The 15,663-nt window shown below is 39.8% G+C and overlaps 2 protein-coding genes across 2 annotated transcripts; both read right to left on the reverse strand.

Moving 5' to 3' along the window:
* Window positions 1-321: 321 nt before the first annotated feature.
* On the reverse strand, window positions 322-7,408 carry ephx1 (epoxide hydrolase 1, microsomal (xenobiotic)). Its single transcript, XM_018703383.2, is given in 10 exon segments — window positions 322-1,627; window positions 1,629-1,695; window positions 1,814-1,936; window positions 2,254-2,362; window positions 2,752-2,966; window positions 3,139-3,268; window positions 4,204-4,422; window positions 4,502-4,682; window positions 4,799-5,033; window positions 7,158-7,408. Coding segments are annotated over 9 exon segments (1,368 nt in total). The 5' UTR covers window positions 4,982-5,033; window positions 7,158-7,408; the 3' UTR covers window positions 322-1,486.
* A 407-nt stretch (window positions 7,409-7,815) lies between these two features.
* On the reverse strand, window positions 7,816-9,712 carry srp9 (signal recognition particle 9). The gene is made up of 3 exons (XM_018703384.2): window positions 9,516-9,712; window positions 9,297-9,365; window positions 7,816-8,639 (listed from the first exon to the last, which is right to left on the reverse strand). Exons 1-3 carry the CDS (start codon window positions 9,585-9,587, stop codon window positions 8,520-8,522), a joined length of 261 nt encoding a protein of 86 aa, XP_018558900.1. The 5' UTR covers window positions 9,588-9,712; the 3' UTR covers window positions 7,816-8,519.
* Window positions 9,713-15,663: the final 5,951 nt, after the last annotated feature.

Below are 15,663 nucleotides of genomic sequence, written 5' to 3' on the forward strand. Positions count from 1 at the left end.
CTGTCTCCATGTTAAGTTTAAAGAAATGACACTACATCCATCATTTTGTCACTATCATTAATATTTTTATCCTATTCTTGAGTTATGGCTAAAAAATATTGTGAGGTCACAATGACCTTGGCCTTTGACCACCAAAATCTAATCAGTTCATCCTTGAGTCCAAGTGAACGTTGGTGCCAAATTTGAAAAAAGAAATTCCCTCAAGGCATTACTGAGATATTAAATCCACAAGAATGGGATGGACGGGCAGAAGACCGGAAAACACCGCGCCTCAGGTCACATCCGATTTGTGATTGAAGCACACACACAATACAGGAGACATGCCATTACCACTGGAACTGTGTGGATACCCATATACTGTCAAAAATAACAGTGCACAACTCAGTTTTATTTGGTCACAAAACGTGTCATGATCTGAGATACAAGATGTCATTCATCATTCATCTTGAAATGGTAGCATACACTGCAATTCATTTTAAATTATGCAGTTTAAAAAAGGGAAAGGTCTCATTTTACCAAACAGTAATGGAAATAGTACTGAAAAAGCTGAAAAAAATCTCTAGTGACTTCATGTCAGAGCATTTACATAGCATATACATTCTGAAATACCGATATTCTCTAAACATGTTTTCACTTAATATGACAAACTACAAGTTCAACTTAATTGATAAGTACTATATATAAAAATACAGACTATAAAGAACCTTTTGAGGAAATTAACTTCATAGCTTTAACAGCAAATCCAAGTCAATCAATGACACTGTTGCATTTCACGAACACTAGCAAACATAATTTCAAATGAATTATAATCTAAAGGTTTAAGGGAATCACGCAGTGTCGTGGTTGTAGTTTAAGTAAGATGTTGTATGTTATTAGTTAGAGGAATGCCTGGCACCTTATCTATGTTGTCAACACTCTAACAACTAATGCCCCCTGACCTCCCATCTGCAGCTGCTTAGCAAACTGTTCTCAAGTCTACAAGGCTTGTTTGTGAGGAAGTCAGAAAGGATCAGTTGGAGAAATACTGAATTGATGCTAGTGTCTGGTTTCTGACTTTAAACTGCACTGACACATGTCGCTCTGATTTTGTTAGCTACAAGTGAAGTGGTTGGTTATCAGGACTGTAGCACAGCAACCTAACCTTTACAATACTTGCAGAATGTTTTTATATTTATCTATTTTTTTATCTCTATACCTTGAATCATATGAAATGCATTAAGTGAATGAATGTGAATGCATTTCTCTCCTGCTTCTTTGACTGCACATTTTTAGACCGATACATTTTCTGTATTAACACTGCATTAGATTGACTCTGTATATGTAGTATATTATACACAGTGCTTACTTCATTATCTAGATTCACAACATGTGTGTGTCTATGTAATGCTTACCACTGTATTGCAGTTTCTTTCCATCCATTTATCTGCTTATCAGTGTTTTCATACCTTACTATTAGTACATTCACTAATCGTCAGACCACTGTCTACTATTTCTTATTCTTCTCCACTGTCTTGATGAACTTCTGGAGGTCCTCAGCCATCAGCTGTGGCTCCTCCATGGCAGCAAAATGGCCACCACGAGCCATGGGAGTGAAGGTCATGAGTTTACGGTATTTCTGTTTGACCCACAGCTTTGGGTGTGTGCATCAGCTCGTTGGGGAAGCAGGCAAACCCGGTGGGAACATAAACCGGTATCCTGGGAAGAGATGATGATGGATTAACATCAATTTTAAAATAGGCTATTGTGGAGAACAAGAATCATCTGGTCTTGGAGTAAACTTTAACATTGGAGATGTTATTTCATTGTCACTCACTTGGAGTGGGGCTGGTCGAGGCCTTTGCCAAAGTTTTCCTTGTAGAACCTCATTGATGAGATTATGCATCCAGACGTCCAGTAGATCATAACATTGGTCAGTAAGTCATCCAGAGAGAACTTCCTACAACACATAACACCAACATGATTTAATATTATAGTAATGACAATAATGGTTCTGCTATGATTTCAGTGAACAGTAGAAACCAGAAGAACTGTTGTGCATTAGTACTGTGAACAAATCTGACTTGATTTTTTTTCCAGTCCCATTTCACAAAGCAGCCTCTGGGCTACATATGCAACTAGTGATATTTAGAGCTTGCTGCATATTTGTAAATGATAGTTTGATACATTATCTTCATATTGGAGACAGTGAGATTGATGTGGTGATCGTATATATCAGCACTGTGATCCCCTTCTACTCTGTTATGTTCTATTTACCTGGTGAGTCCTCCATCCTCAAGGTTCCTGAAGTCACGGTTTGTCCATGTGGAGAACTTCTCCAGAATGTAGGCAGCAAGACCCACTGGAGAGTCATTCAGTCCTCGTCCTGAGGGAAAAAACAGCCAGAAATCATTTGATTTATGGATTTGTTCATCAATAAAAACAATTTGTATATTTGCTGTGATTGTAAATTGGTGCGCTTAAAGGGTCAGTTCACCCAAATCACAAAAAATATTGATGTACTGACCAGTTAAGATCCCATTAATCCTTATAAACCCTACTCAAGTCCAGTCTAAGAGACTACAAGCATTTCCCTAACAGCAGCATTAGCACAAAAAGTGCAGTCATGCAGACACATGTACAGTTATCTAGGGTGTCCAACCCATTCTGTCATGATTTTCGGCCACTGAGCAACTTGTGAGCACGGCATAATCTCATGTTGCAAGTTGCAGTTTGCATGTTGCAAATTTGGAGAAATGGGCCCAAGATCCTTACCCACAGTGTCAGGTTTAGTGGCCTGGATGTGCATGTAGCCAGACTCTTTGATGGACTCCACCACCAGTTTCTCCATGCAAGGGAAGAGTCGCTGAATATCCACATCAGTGAAACCAAAGAGCTTAGGGAAGCGACGGCCGAGCATCATGGATAAAACCACGGACAGACCAGGCTTGGAGGGTGGAGCAAAGTTTACATGCAAGCCTTTAACTGACCTGGGGTTTGGGGGAAAAAAAAACAAAACACAAAGAAATGTAGTGATGCCTTATTCAAGCATGTATATAAAAGAAAATGCACAGAAATATATAAATCTATAATCAAAGGTCTTCTAAATGTTGTAAAACCCCGAGAACAGTTGTTATTTTCAGGTGTTCTCGTGGTTATTACTTGGGTTCCAGCTGAGCCATGTTGGTGGTGACCAGCCAGCCCCAGTCTCCTCCGTGAGCGTAGAACTGCTGGAAGCCCAGGCGCTTCATAAGTTTGAGGAAGATGCTTGCAGCACAAACCGAATCAAAGCCTGTTCTCACACACACACACACACACACATTAGCAGTTAGAAACTGCTCTATGAAACCATGCAGGTTTTATAAATGGATGTCTCCATCCCAGTTGGATCTTCATTAAGACAAAACCTGGGATTAATCATTATCCATTTACTAAATCTATGGTTTGGAGTCAGTGTGCAACTGTTTCATCAGTAGCTGTGTCTCCATTTCACTGTCAAGCAAATCTGAGGTGAACTTCTTAAATGTTGATGATGCGCCATTTGATGAAACGTGCCTATGCAGCCTATTGTACAGTGGTGGTACAGGTTATCTTACACATGGCTGCAATACACAAAGTAAAAGAAATAGAGGTTGCAGGTTGGAAACAAAGCTAACAAAGTTTGCCAACTGTCAAAGAAGAAACAAAACCAATTTTGAATTTTTTTCCATTAGGTAAGTTGTAATCATTCTTTCACGTTAGCTGGTATCAGCCATGCTTTATGCTGTCTGAAATGATCTGAAGATGAAGACAAAGAAACAAAACAGTTTTTATGTATGCAGCAAGACAACAGCTGATCAGTTGTCTGAGGTAAAGGTTTGCTATGTCAGAACTTATTCAGATGTGTTTCCATATTTCCATGTCTCCAAATGCATTGACTCTAAAACCACCTAAAGCAAGTGTCAAAACCCTTTTAGCAATTGAAGTTTTTTTTTTTCTGAGTTTTGCCATTTACATCGACCTTTTCTAATGTGATACTTCAGAAACAACTATGTTTTCCAAAATCCTTGCACATAAATGTAATGTGTTTATAACACTCTATCAGTTTTAACAGCCTGTTCCAGAGATAAATTACATTTTATTCAGATGAATTTTTATAACAAAAAGCACAAACACCGTTTTTTTTTTTAATGGAACCCCCCCCCCCAAAAAAAAAAAGAAAAAAAAAAAAAGAAATCTCAGACTCACCCTTCTTATGTGGTGCCTCAGAGAAGCCATACCCTGGTATGGAGGGACACACCACCTCAAACACAAGGTCTTCTGGGTCTGATGCTTCTGTTAGCAGAGGGATCAATCCATAGAACTCATAGAAGGAGCCAGGCCAGCCATGGACCATTATCAGAGGAATAGCAGTTGTTCCCTGTGGGACCTTCTTGGGCTTCACATGCAGGTAGTGGATATCAATGCCTGTATGAAAGTTCAATTAGTAAGAACAGGTGATAGACAGGACAATATCTTCTCAGGACAATATCTAGTGGAGCCTTACCTTCAATTTTGGTTTTAAAATGGGGGTACTGGTTGAGTTTGTCAACTTGTCTCTTCCAGTTAAAGTCATTTCTCCAGTAGGAGACAACCTTCTGCAAATACTGGGAGTTGAAGCCATAATTAAACTGACTGTCCTCCAATGAGGCAACAGGACGCGTCTGGTCTATCCTTCTATACAGGTCCTGAAAAGAGGAGAAGATGTGAGCGTTTTGCAGTCTTTCTGATTAGTGGTTAACTACCTCATGAGTACATGCTCCAGAGTGAGTATCCTGTGTGATCAACTATAAGGGAATCTAACCTCCAGCTCGTCATCACTGGTAGTGACTTTAAATGGGCATATGGTGACATCCTCCTCGCCATCAGGGGGTGCTCCAGCCCCCCACCAGCCATCCTGTATCTTCAGAACCTGCTTCCTGCTCCTCTGAACCAGGAAGTAGATAAGTCCTCCAATCACTAGAGCAATTAGCACCTCTGTGAACATGGTGTTCGGTGTCTACACTGGGACAGGGACGGACGGATGGAGGAAGACAGGACTAGGTGGGGGAAAGGGTGAGATAGCACAAGGACATGTACAGTGAATTCAGACCCCTCCACTTTTTACATGTTATAGATTTAACATAACATTTCATTTTTGTGTCTGGTAGGCACCAGACATAATGTTTGGAGTTCTGCCCCAACAGTTCATTTTTGTCTTTTTCCTCATTGCCATTTGGCACACTCCAATCAGGTGTTGCCTTTTTTTTAAAACTATGTCCAGTCAGTTCAGTTTGCCATTGGTGGACTCCAATCAAGTTCTAGTCACATCCCAAGGAAAATTAAAGAAAACAGGATGTACCTGATCACAGTTTGGAGTGCCACAGCAATTAATCATTTTACTAAATGTACAAAAAAAAAAAAAAAAAAAAAACTGGTGGTGACTGATGAATGTGCTATTATATTATGTAATGTGTAGTCTTCTGTTAGTATTTTGTCTTTATTAAAAATTGTAGTCTGCTTATTGTATCTGACATAGACAAAGGAATAACAAATGACATTATGACTGAAAGTATAACTAGATATGAGATGTCTGAGTAAAACTAAGTGAGGAAATACTGAATTCTGAAAGATGATCTAATGTCACAAAACCTTAAACTTAAAATTTAACTTTTAAATGAGTGTATAACAAAGGCAGTATATAACATGACAATTGGTTAAGCATCTTTTAAAATTACATGTAATTAAATAATTAGATTGACCAAGTAACGTAATACTCTATAAACCAGAAGTGAGTGGAACTGTAACACATTGTAATGCATACTAACAGGGCTGGAAAGAGTACTGGAAAATTGTACTCAAGTAAAGCATGTGTTACTTAAAAAATGTTGTACACATTGGTATTTCAGTGCATATATACTGTTACCAGGTAAGAACAACTGATAATTACAAATATACACTCAGCTGACAGTGTATTACACCTTTCTAAAACTGATGAGGAAGAAATCACTGTTTTTTAAAAATACTAAAACACACACAACAAAACCTAGAAGAACAAATGAAACTCATTACTTCCACAACCGTTTACTAGTGAGCTATAAATGATTATGAATGAATAGAAAACAAAATAGACATTTGACAACAACAGCCTGACGAAACACAATGCACACTAATCTCTGTTATTTTCTCTGGCAGTGATGTAATTTCAGTCTGGGGCACAATGATTTTATTAGTCATGTGTTTAGAGAAAAATGTGGGACCAGTCAAACAAAAGTGTCACTGTTATTGATGGTTGTGGCCAGCTGACAGGATTATAGGTAAAGAGCAGGCTGAGCAGGCCCCTCAGCCACAGCTCCTGAGCAGCGTTTCACATTCAGGGGAGAAGCAAGCAAGGAAACACACACCTCACTACACCACTGACCAACACTACATCTGTGTGGTTAGGGACATTCTACAGAGAGCTATCACAGCTCAAACTGCCAACCATTAGTAGATAAGTGAGTGTGGACCTTTATACAGTCTATGGTGTGGACACTGGCACAGAGAGAATATCTACAGTACAGCCTCAGACACTCTGTGCAGGGAGTTCAACGACCTGTCAACTGGCCCCATACACACAACATGGGTCTGTTTTCCAGAACAGACTGTGGGTGCCCTGCAACAAACCCCATCTCTACCCCACCCTCCACCCACACAGCTAGTACAGAAACAGAAGTATTTGTAGACTTGTGTGCGTCAGTCTGATTTTAACTTAGAATTGCAATAACAAGACACTAGCTGCTATAAGTAATTAAAAACGACTCAGTTCACCCTGTACTTTGCTAGCCACAGCTAGACAGTTATTACGTACGTCAGTTATTTAGGTCGACGTAGTCCAAATGGTTCCTACACACTCTGTTAGAGATAGCTCACTGTGTCAAGTCAAATTCGTTAGGATGTTTGCCTGCGGAAAAAAAAAAGCAAAAACCGCATCTTGCAACATGACTTCTAACTTCGTCAAAATGAGCGACAGCCCCATCCTTACTAACCCTTACCAGCTCCGTCTCTTCCCGAGCCTAATGTCGACGGTTTAGCAACTCAGCGATAGTCAAAGTAACTCAACGGTAAAAGACATTTTAGCAGAACAACGCAGGAACTCTCAAATGACTCAAGGTTCTGGTGGTGTTGCAGTGTATGGGTATTACCTGTTGTCGTACCCGTGGGAAGTGCAGAGATCCTAGACACACTGGTCACTGGAGCTGCGTTCCCGGTCCCGTTCGATTACTAAACTACGCTCCCTTCTCTATGTCCTAGCTCACTTTTCTCAAAACTTTAGCCCTTATACTTAGCTGGATGAACACTGTCATCCGAATGATTGTACAAGTTTATTGTGTCATTTCACTTGGACGCGCGAGGGAAGGTGTTGGGAATGGGTATTAAAAATCTGTCCGGGGAACTGCCTTTATGTATTGCAGGATTAAAGTTACGTAATATTCGGCCACAATAATAGAGAATGAAATAAGAAACTGTTGAGTCGAACTACACTGTGTGGCTGAGCAGTGTGTATATAAATATATGGTATTTATGTATTTAAACACTGCATTTCTACAACTTACTCATGTCTCAATCAATTCTGTTGCTATGTACATTTTCGTTATTCAGTTTGTCCGTATACTATATGTTTGTGTCAACGCCTTTACCTCCTGTAACACTTATTTCTGATCAATTAAATATCACCAAAGACCACAACATTTTACAATTAAATAAAAAAAATATTAGACAATGTATACATTTACACACACACCCGAGCATGTTATATAATACAAGACAGTCCACAAGATAATACAGGAGAGATAGCAGCTGTACCGGGGTAAATAAACATTTATTGAACATGTAATGCAATTACTCTCAGTATAAGAAATGGCATTTGGAGGTGTAGGGGTTTCCTCACACCGTTATTGGGAAAATCAGATGGTCCTGCTTTGTCCAGGTGGCACAAGTCCATGAGGAAAAACAAAAATTGCAACATAGATGTAAATAGACGAGACATGCGATAGCTTCAATGCTCATCATCTTCATCCCCTTCTGAATTTAAAATAAATGTAAGCTCCTCTGAAGAAATCAAGGTACCAAAGCTGCTTAGACAGCAGCAGGGGATTTTTAATGTTTGTACATTTTAGTCCCACACTCTCCCTAACCCCACTCTTTTCCTATCTTTATATTCCATAAATTTCCCAGCAGCCAACCTTACTTTATATTAATACCATCAAGGATGTGATCAAAATGCCTGACAAGGAAAAACAGGATGATGAGATTTTTAATAACTAAAAATGTATTATAAAAAACAAAATCCTGAGAGAATAAAATATATACAGTATATATATATCACATCTCTGACAGTATTAAATTAGTGTAGGTGGCCAGATCGATCTCACCACATTCCCTCTTCACCACCACCCATCTCTCAGACTCCACATCGTAGTCCGATGGTACTGTGCTCTCAACAATCACTGTGTCCACTGAACTCAGTCCAGGTGCTCCAGAAGGTCAGTGCCTCTTAGAGCATTTTAATCTGTCTCCATGGCACCGCTGTGCGTCTCCTTAGACACCATGAGTCTCATCAGTTTTCCATGGAGCTTTTCAATCTTCTTCACGTCTTGGGCCTGGTCTGTCTTGTACTGTAAACACTGTAGAGATGGACAAAAGACTGAATGAAAGCAGTGAGAGCTACTGTTACATTAAATCTAGCAAACTGGTGTGATACAATATTTTCATGGCATAGATCTTTTTTTGCCTGACATCACAAAGAGATATTTTCAACTTATATTATAATTGGTGAACGGGCACAAATCTCTAATACAAATCTTTGTATATTTCACCCAGCTATTTGGCTTATCTATCAAAAGACTGATTTTCTTCTTAGTCAGCTTCACATAACTGCTAGTGTGTCCATAAACTGTATGAATGCACTGGTGCATCGTGATTCAATTGGTTGACAAATCAATTACTCAACAGAGAACTAGTGAAAAATGTTAAAACTGAGCATCATCAAATACAAAATATATTATTCACAGTCCCACAATCGTTAAGGTTTACTAATATGTTACAGGAACACTGTACAGTTTTTACTATCATTCTAACTAAGTTTACACACACTTTTTTCCAATGAAAACGGTATCATCTGATAAAAGTGGTACAGAAAACAAAGACATAACTTTCTGTGTACTGGCCACATAACAGTGCTGACAGTTAACCGATGATAGAGTTGTCATTCTACAGTTGATAACAAATTTTCACTAACACTCACAAATAGTTCAATTAAAAAAAATTCTTCCGTTCCTTACCACGGCATTGTCGGTTACTTTAATGCAAAGGTTACCGTCGCAGTGTCTGTACTTGAGAACCACTCTGACCTGCAAAAAGACCACAAAGTAGTGAATTTGAGAATGAGAAGTCAAAGAAATCGAACCAGCAGTTAGCACAGTCACGTCGCTAACAAGCTATCCGGCTAAAATGCTAGCCAGCTAGCACGCTACCCTACTTATAAAAGTAAGCGTTTTCACCTTCATAGGATCTGTTAGATACAGTTTTTCTGCTGCACGGGCGAACTCCTCCCAAGTCTGATAGTAAGGCATTATTTTCCCAGAGCGAAGTTACTGTTCTATCGAAGAATCTGTATGAATCGGGCGACCAGGTTTGCTATCTTCAGAACACCACATCAGCAGCAGCGTGAACACAGCCAATCAGAATGACGAGAATGTGATGGGACCAAACCACTTCCGGGTTGCCTTCTTCTTCTTTTTGTTTGATTGGCGCTTGGCAAACAGCTTTCAGGGACACTACCGCCACCCATTGATCTTGAGTGTGGATTAAAGAGCTACTCTTTATAACAAACAAAGAATTACCACCAAAGTAATAAAGAAAATTTAAGTAAAAAACAAACAAACAAAAAAAAACAACAACATATATTTATATATAATTAATGTAATTCTCAAATTTTTAAAATTATTCTCTGGTTTACCTTTTCAGACAAATTAAACGTAAACTGTGGATTCCTTACTATTGAGCAACAAAACAGAGCAAAAACACATTACAGAATCAAAATGTCATTAATTGATTATTATTTGTATTGTAGTTTAAAATGTATAACAACAAATGCATGTTCCACAGACCACGAATCATCTGGTCATATAACATATATAGCAATTATTGCCTCTCACTTTTAAGATTGGCGCTCATCCAGAACTTTTCCACTCTGGCCTCAGCAGTGTTTTGTTTTAAAATGATTCTTTATTATCCCACATTTTCTTGTGCTGTATGTTGTTGGGAACTCCTCATGTCACCCTCTAGTGGTTACACTTAAGGCTAACTGAAAATCACTGGCCTTTCCCAGCTGAATGCAAAAATATCACATCGACATGTGTTTCCCCTTCACTTAACCTGACCCCATCCTAACCCTAACCATCTCACTCTGCCTACTCCTACTACTGGCTTGGGAATCCAATGTTTACACGACAGATTCAGTCTTTGATTGTTATCTAATTAGAAAGTTATATTTAAGTTTTTCCAATCATTCATTTCCTCTTGTCCCAAGGTTGTTGGGGTTTGTTTTTTTGATCCAGAAGATGATGTGAGGTGCTCAGTCATGGAGGTAGTATTCAGATCATTCTAGTAGCAATACCACAATGTTAAAATAAGGTTACTTGTCAGTATCAAGTAAAAATTCATGTTATTCTTATTACATTATTATATGAGCATTGTTGTGGTTCCTGGAGGTGTGGCTAATTTGATCAACTCACTGTTGGGTATTAATCTATAGAAGTAATGGTTTATAAACTGACCACATTTTGTATGACAGATCTTAATCTGCAACAAAATTAGCAACTACAGTCACTGACTAAAAATAATGCAGTAAAATGTATAACATGTATGCCTAAAGTATCAGAAAACTGAAGTACCTCAACAACAGTATTCTATTAAACATTATATGTGCTCCCATTTATTACGGGTCATGCTTTGAAAAGAGGCTCTCTTTGGCTGCTAAGAGGCTGTAAGTGGCTTTTTTTGGTTTGTCCACTAGATGGCAGACAAAGTTTAGATGTTTGTATGAGTGGCTATTAATGTATATACTCTGAACCCAGAGGACAAAATGAACATAGTTTGAAATTGACTTCACACTAAGCTAAAGTTAGGGGGTTCATGTCAACATTTAGCTTGTGCTCTTTTTTTCCTGAGAGTACAGTACCAGTGACAGTGAGTGTAGCAAGAGAGTAAGCTTCATTTCCCTCAGATGTAATGACATTTACCGGATCAGTGTGTTAGATGTCACAATAACAGAGCTAGTGAGGAGTGGGTGGTGTGCTGACGGCTCATTTATCATCAGCTGAGTCAGTTGCAGCTCAGTCACCCGGGCAAATGACTTGCATCTATTTCAGAACCAAATACACGAAAATAGAGACAGTGTTTTAGTTACCACACCCACACAATCAGTTCAATGAAATTCTGATACTTGACTTGTCCCCTTTAGAAAGAGTTAAAATATAAAAAAATCTACAACAGGACCTAGGACAAAAGACCTATATAATCGTTTAAGTTGAAGGACTTGCTGCCATCCACACTGGTCAGCAGCATAAAGGCAAATATTATGTTAGAGAAAAAAGAGCAGAAGTCAAAATGACAACTGCATATATCAGTTTATTCAGTTTATTATATCAGTTTGCCCTTTCCATTTACTTTTGACCTTTGCCTTTAACTTTTTATTCTTCAGAGATCCCTTTTATAATCACATCAGACAACCGGCAGGGGCTGTCCTGCTTCCTTCAAACATAGTAGTTAGGGAATATCCACAGCAGCTGAAGGGTTCAGTCATATTATTATTTATTGTGCGTCACTGTCTTCCTCATTCTACGAGTCAGATACAGTCTGAGGCCTCATTTCTAACAGTGAGCCAACTGCACGAGGCTTTCCCTTCAGCTGGTTTTTATTTTCCAAGGTCAGAACGGACAGATTCATGCTGCTCATGTCGCTCTCCTAGTCAGCATTTCCATGATTCTTTTTGCATTGGACTCTGATGGAGATAATGCGATCAAGGGATGGAGAATCTAAAACCAAGAAGTGTCAAATAGTGATAAAATGGTATTTTCCCTGCTTGCTTTTGACCTCCTGTCTAGTCTTGTATACTCCCTTCTTACTTGCACACTTTTCTTCTGTGTTTCTGAGCAGTGACAGCCCTGACCCTTCATTAAATATCTGAAAGCATTGCAAAAATGTCAGATTATGGATGAGGTCGCTGAAAATAGACTTTAACCTGCTGATAGTTTAATATAAATCAGGCATGTTCAGTCTTATGTGTGGAATTGGTATTGACTCATTTAAGGCCCATGAAGGTTGCAGCTCTCTTTGTTTAATCATTATTATTAAGACAGAAAGGGGGAAAAAAAACAGAAGCCATCTTTTTGTTCTTGACGTGGATAATGGCACATAGATTTGCTGATGTCTGAGGTTTGATGTAGTAGCAACATTTTAATTCAGACTGTACCCAGCAGTCTCTATAAACGCAGAGTTTATGGGGAGCATAAGTACAGTCAAAACGTAATGAATTATTCTTTCTGTTGTTACTGTGTAGCCTGCACAGATACAGCACATTAACATGCGGTTTCTGGAATATTTGCAACGATACTCTGGTCCCAGCTCAACATCACAGACAGAAACATTCAGCAAGAGAGCCAACTCAGTTGTCAGGGGCAACCTGTACGTGCTACGTGCCACAAGTTGCGTCAATTGGTGCCTTCAATGCCCATAAGAAATTATAAACTGTAAAATACAACGCACGACAAGCGCAAAAATAAGTTTCTTATAGACCATTATACAAAGATTACCTACGTGAATTTTAGATAACGGACAGCAGAAGCAGCACTAGCATAATACTGCCTCTATCTAATAAGTTACCCTGACAACCCGGGGCAATGTGTTATGATCTATATGATAAGCTACAATTAAATAGAACAGAAAACAGTGTTTTTCCGTCGCTTAATTTATATAACCAGGAACATGTAACTGGCTAAGTATCCGACTTCTGACATGTTTTTCTGTGTCCATTGTGCCCATTTTAATAAAAACTTTAACATCAGTACACTGATTTATTTTGCAATGGTAAACTTGTGACTGCGGATATTTAGTATCGGCGCTTCCATTGCGGTCCTGAACGCAGCACGTGTAGCAGCCAGCAGGCAGCGGCAGCAGACCGGTATCCGAGCGGCAGAGCCGCATCACACCGATACAAGTGCTTCAGAAAAAAAATCCCGAGAAACGATTCGCCTCTTTCCCCACAGTGACTCTTCGCCGTCAGCGGAGCCGCGATGCTCTAGATCATGTAGGATTCGACTGTTTCTTTTTTTTTTTCAATTCCTATTTTCTTTTTTTCTTTTCTTTTTTTGTACTTTTTACCGGATAGCCTGCAAACTGTGAAATCTCCTCATAGCCACCCCGGAGTCCCATTCATCTGGTCCGCCTGTAGCCTCCAACCGAACGGTGAACTTTTTGTGAAAACTACAAAACAAGTCACCCATTGTCGACGTCCAGTCTGTGATATATTTGGCTTGACAACACTTGCGTCATGAGGTAAGAAGCTATTAAATGTCTTGAATCTGAACTAATATTAGGGGAGTGACTGCTCGGTTCGCAATAACATGATCAAAGTCAGGAGTTGAGCCTGGAGCGCGAGGAAGAGCACAAGTGAGATATTAGCTAATGTTGCTTTGAAATGTGATGGACAGAAGCACTGGTTCAAAACGTGCTCCCACAGCAGCTTTGTGCTGAGGAAACTGTATGAAATGTCTGCCCGCACTGCCACGTTAGCCTTATTAGAGAGTATATTTTGTCAGCTTTATTACACCGACAGGCTTGTTCAGCGTCACACTCAATTTGTGCTGCATTTGTGGACGTGCATTGGGTTTGGAATGGCGCTCGCTCGTCCCTGCTGCTACTTCCACACTACTGCATAAGAGGGATTATCTTTCAGCTCCGGTGATGGGGCTGCATTTTGTTTGATGCCACATTATTATTGTTGCACCGTGTATCCACCACTGCCTCTGAGTGTTAGCATGTCTTATGTCAAAGCAGCGTGTGCACTTCTGTCTGCTGGGAAAGGGCATGGAGATTGGCTAGAAAAATACCCAAGAGTGTCTCTGCCTCAAAGAGAAGACACACAACACATACTCACAGACTTCATGACACATGTCAGAAGTGTACTGAGGTCAAACCTTGACAGTCCACCTATAACAGGTAGGGTGCACCCATTCGGCACTCATGAGTCTGCTGCTCTTAAACATGGGATCAGATGCTTCAGTGTGAGGTGATGTACTTCAGACAAAGGAAAAACCTGAAAATTGAGTGGAGAAAAAGGATGACATTTACTCTAACCAGAGGGCACGAGGGGTCACTGAATGGTTTGAAAATGAAAATGACGTGAATCATATGCTGTGGCCTATACTGTCACCAGCTCTCAACCTATCTTACCTACCTACCTCATGAGAGATTTTGGACTGATGTCTTAGACAGCACTCTCCACCACCATCATCAAAACACCAAGTGAGGGAATATCTCATGGTAGAATGGTGTTTCATCCCTCCAGTAGAGTCCAGAGGCTTGTAAAAAACAATGCTAAGGCACATTGAAAATGCTCTGGCAGCTTGTGGTGGCCCAACACCTTACTAAGACACTTAATGCTGGTCACCCATCTGTGTATGTGGCTGTTGTGTAACGTGGATGTAGTCATTGTTTCCAACATGACGGTGGCTGTCTTTTGAAGGGCAAGAATAACCCCAAGCTGAGTGTACATAAAGACAGAGGGAAACTGGTCAGGGGAGATCAACACTGAAGGGTTGTGTGAGTGCAAGCACTGGAAATGAAAACACTGAAGATGCTGTATAATTTGTATTGTTTCCTGTTTATTCTCCTTGGAGTCAGTTTCCTCTCACATTGCCTTCTCTGTCAAGTTTCTAAATCTCCTGTAACATTATAGTTACACGTTGCTCTGAGTTCCTAAATTCTCTTTGACAGCCTCACAGTCGTAAATCCCACGCTGTTACTTTACCACCTTAGTGTCAAGGCCGAGAACTGGCCTCGTTTAGTGAGGAGAGCGTGCTTGAATGCTGGTGGAGTGATCACTTTAAGCTGTTTTTCTTACTTCATGTAGAATTTCCTTCCCCCCAGGAATGTGTCCTTAAAAACGCCTGAGGTTGCTGATGAGGCAGAAAGAGTGGTTTTACTTGAATTTGTTCGACATGGCTAACACAGCGTAGCAGTTTTTGTCAGATGTTTCCCTTAGCGTGGTGCTGCGAGCGATGTTCTGCTGCATGCAGAGAAAGTTCTCATGTCAAAACAGCTTCTATGGAAATGCGTGACCTTGATTTTTTTTTTTCTTCATCCATGATCTAACTTTGTGCATATGTGTGTTAAAAAGTGAGACAAGCAGTGTGGATGGGGCCTGCCCCCTTTAAGAAAGCCCCTAATTGAATCCAGCTGTTGGAATCTCTCTGTAGGCCAAACTGCGGTTAACAATAGCTTTATTTGTTTCAAAGATCTGCATGTTGTGTCCATGTCCCAGAATGGAAACCACCAACTTTTCAACTCTCATTTCTTCACTCTCTCTTCTCCCTTGTATTTATTAACAGCTCTCTCATTAACCTTTTTAGCCTGTTATGTGTTTTT

This window comes from Lates calcarifer, linkage group LG7_1 (genome assembly GCF_001640805.2).
Source record: "Lates calcarifer isolate ASB-BC8 linkage group LG7_1, TLL_Latcal_v3, whole genome shotgun sequence".
Lineage (NCBI taxonomy): Eukaryota > Metazoa > Chordata > Actinopteri > Centropomidae > Lates > Lates calcarifer.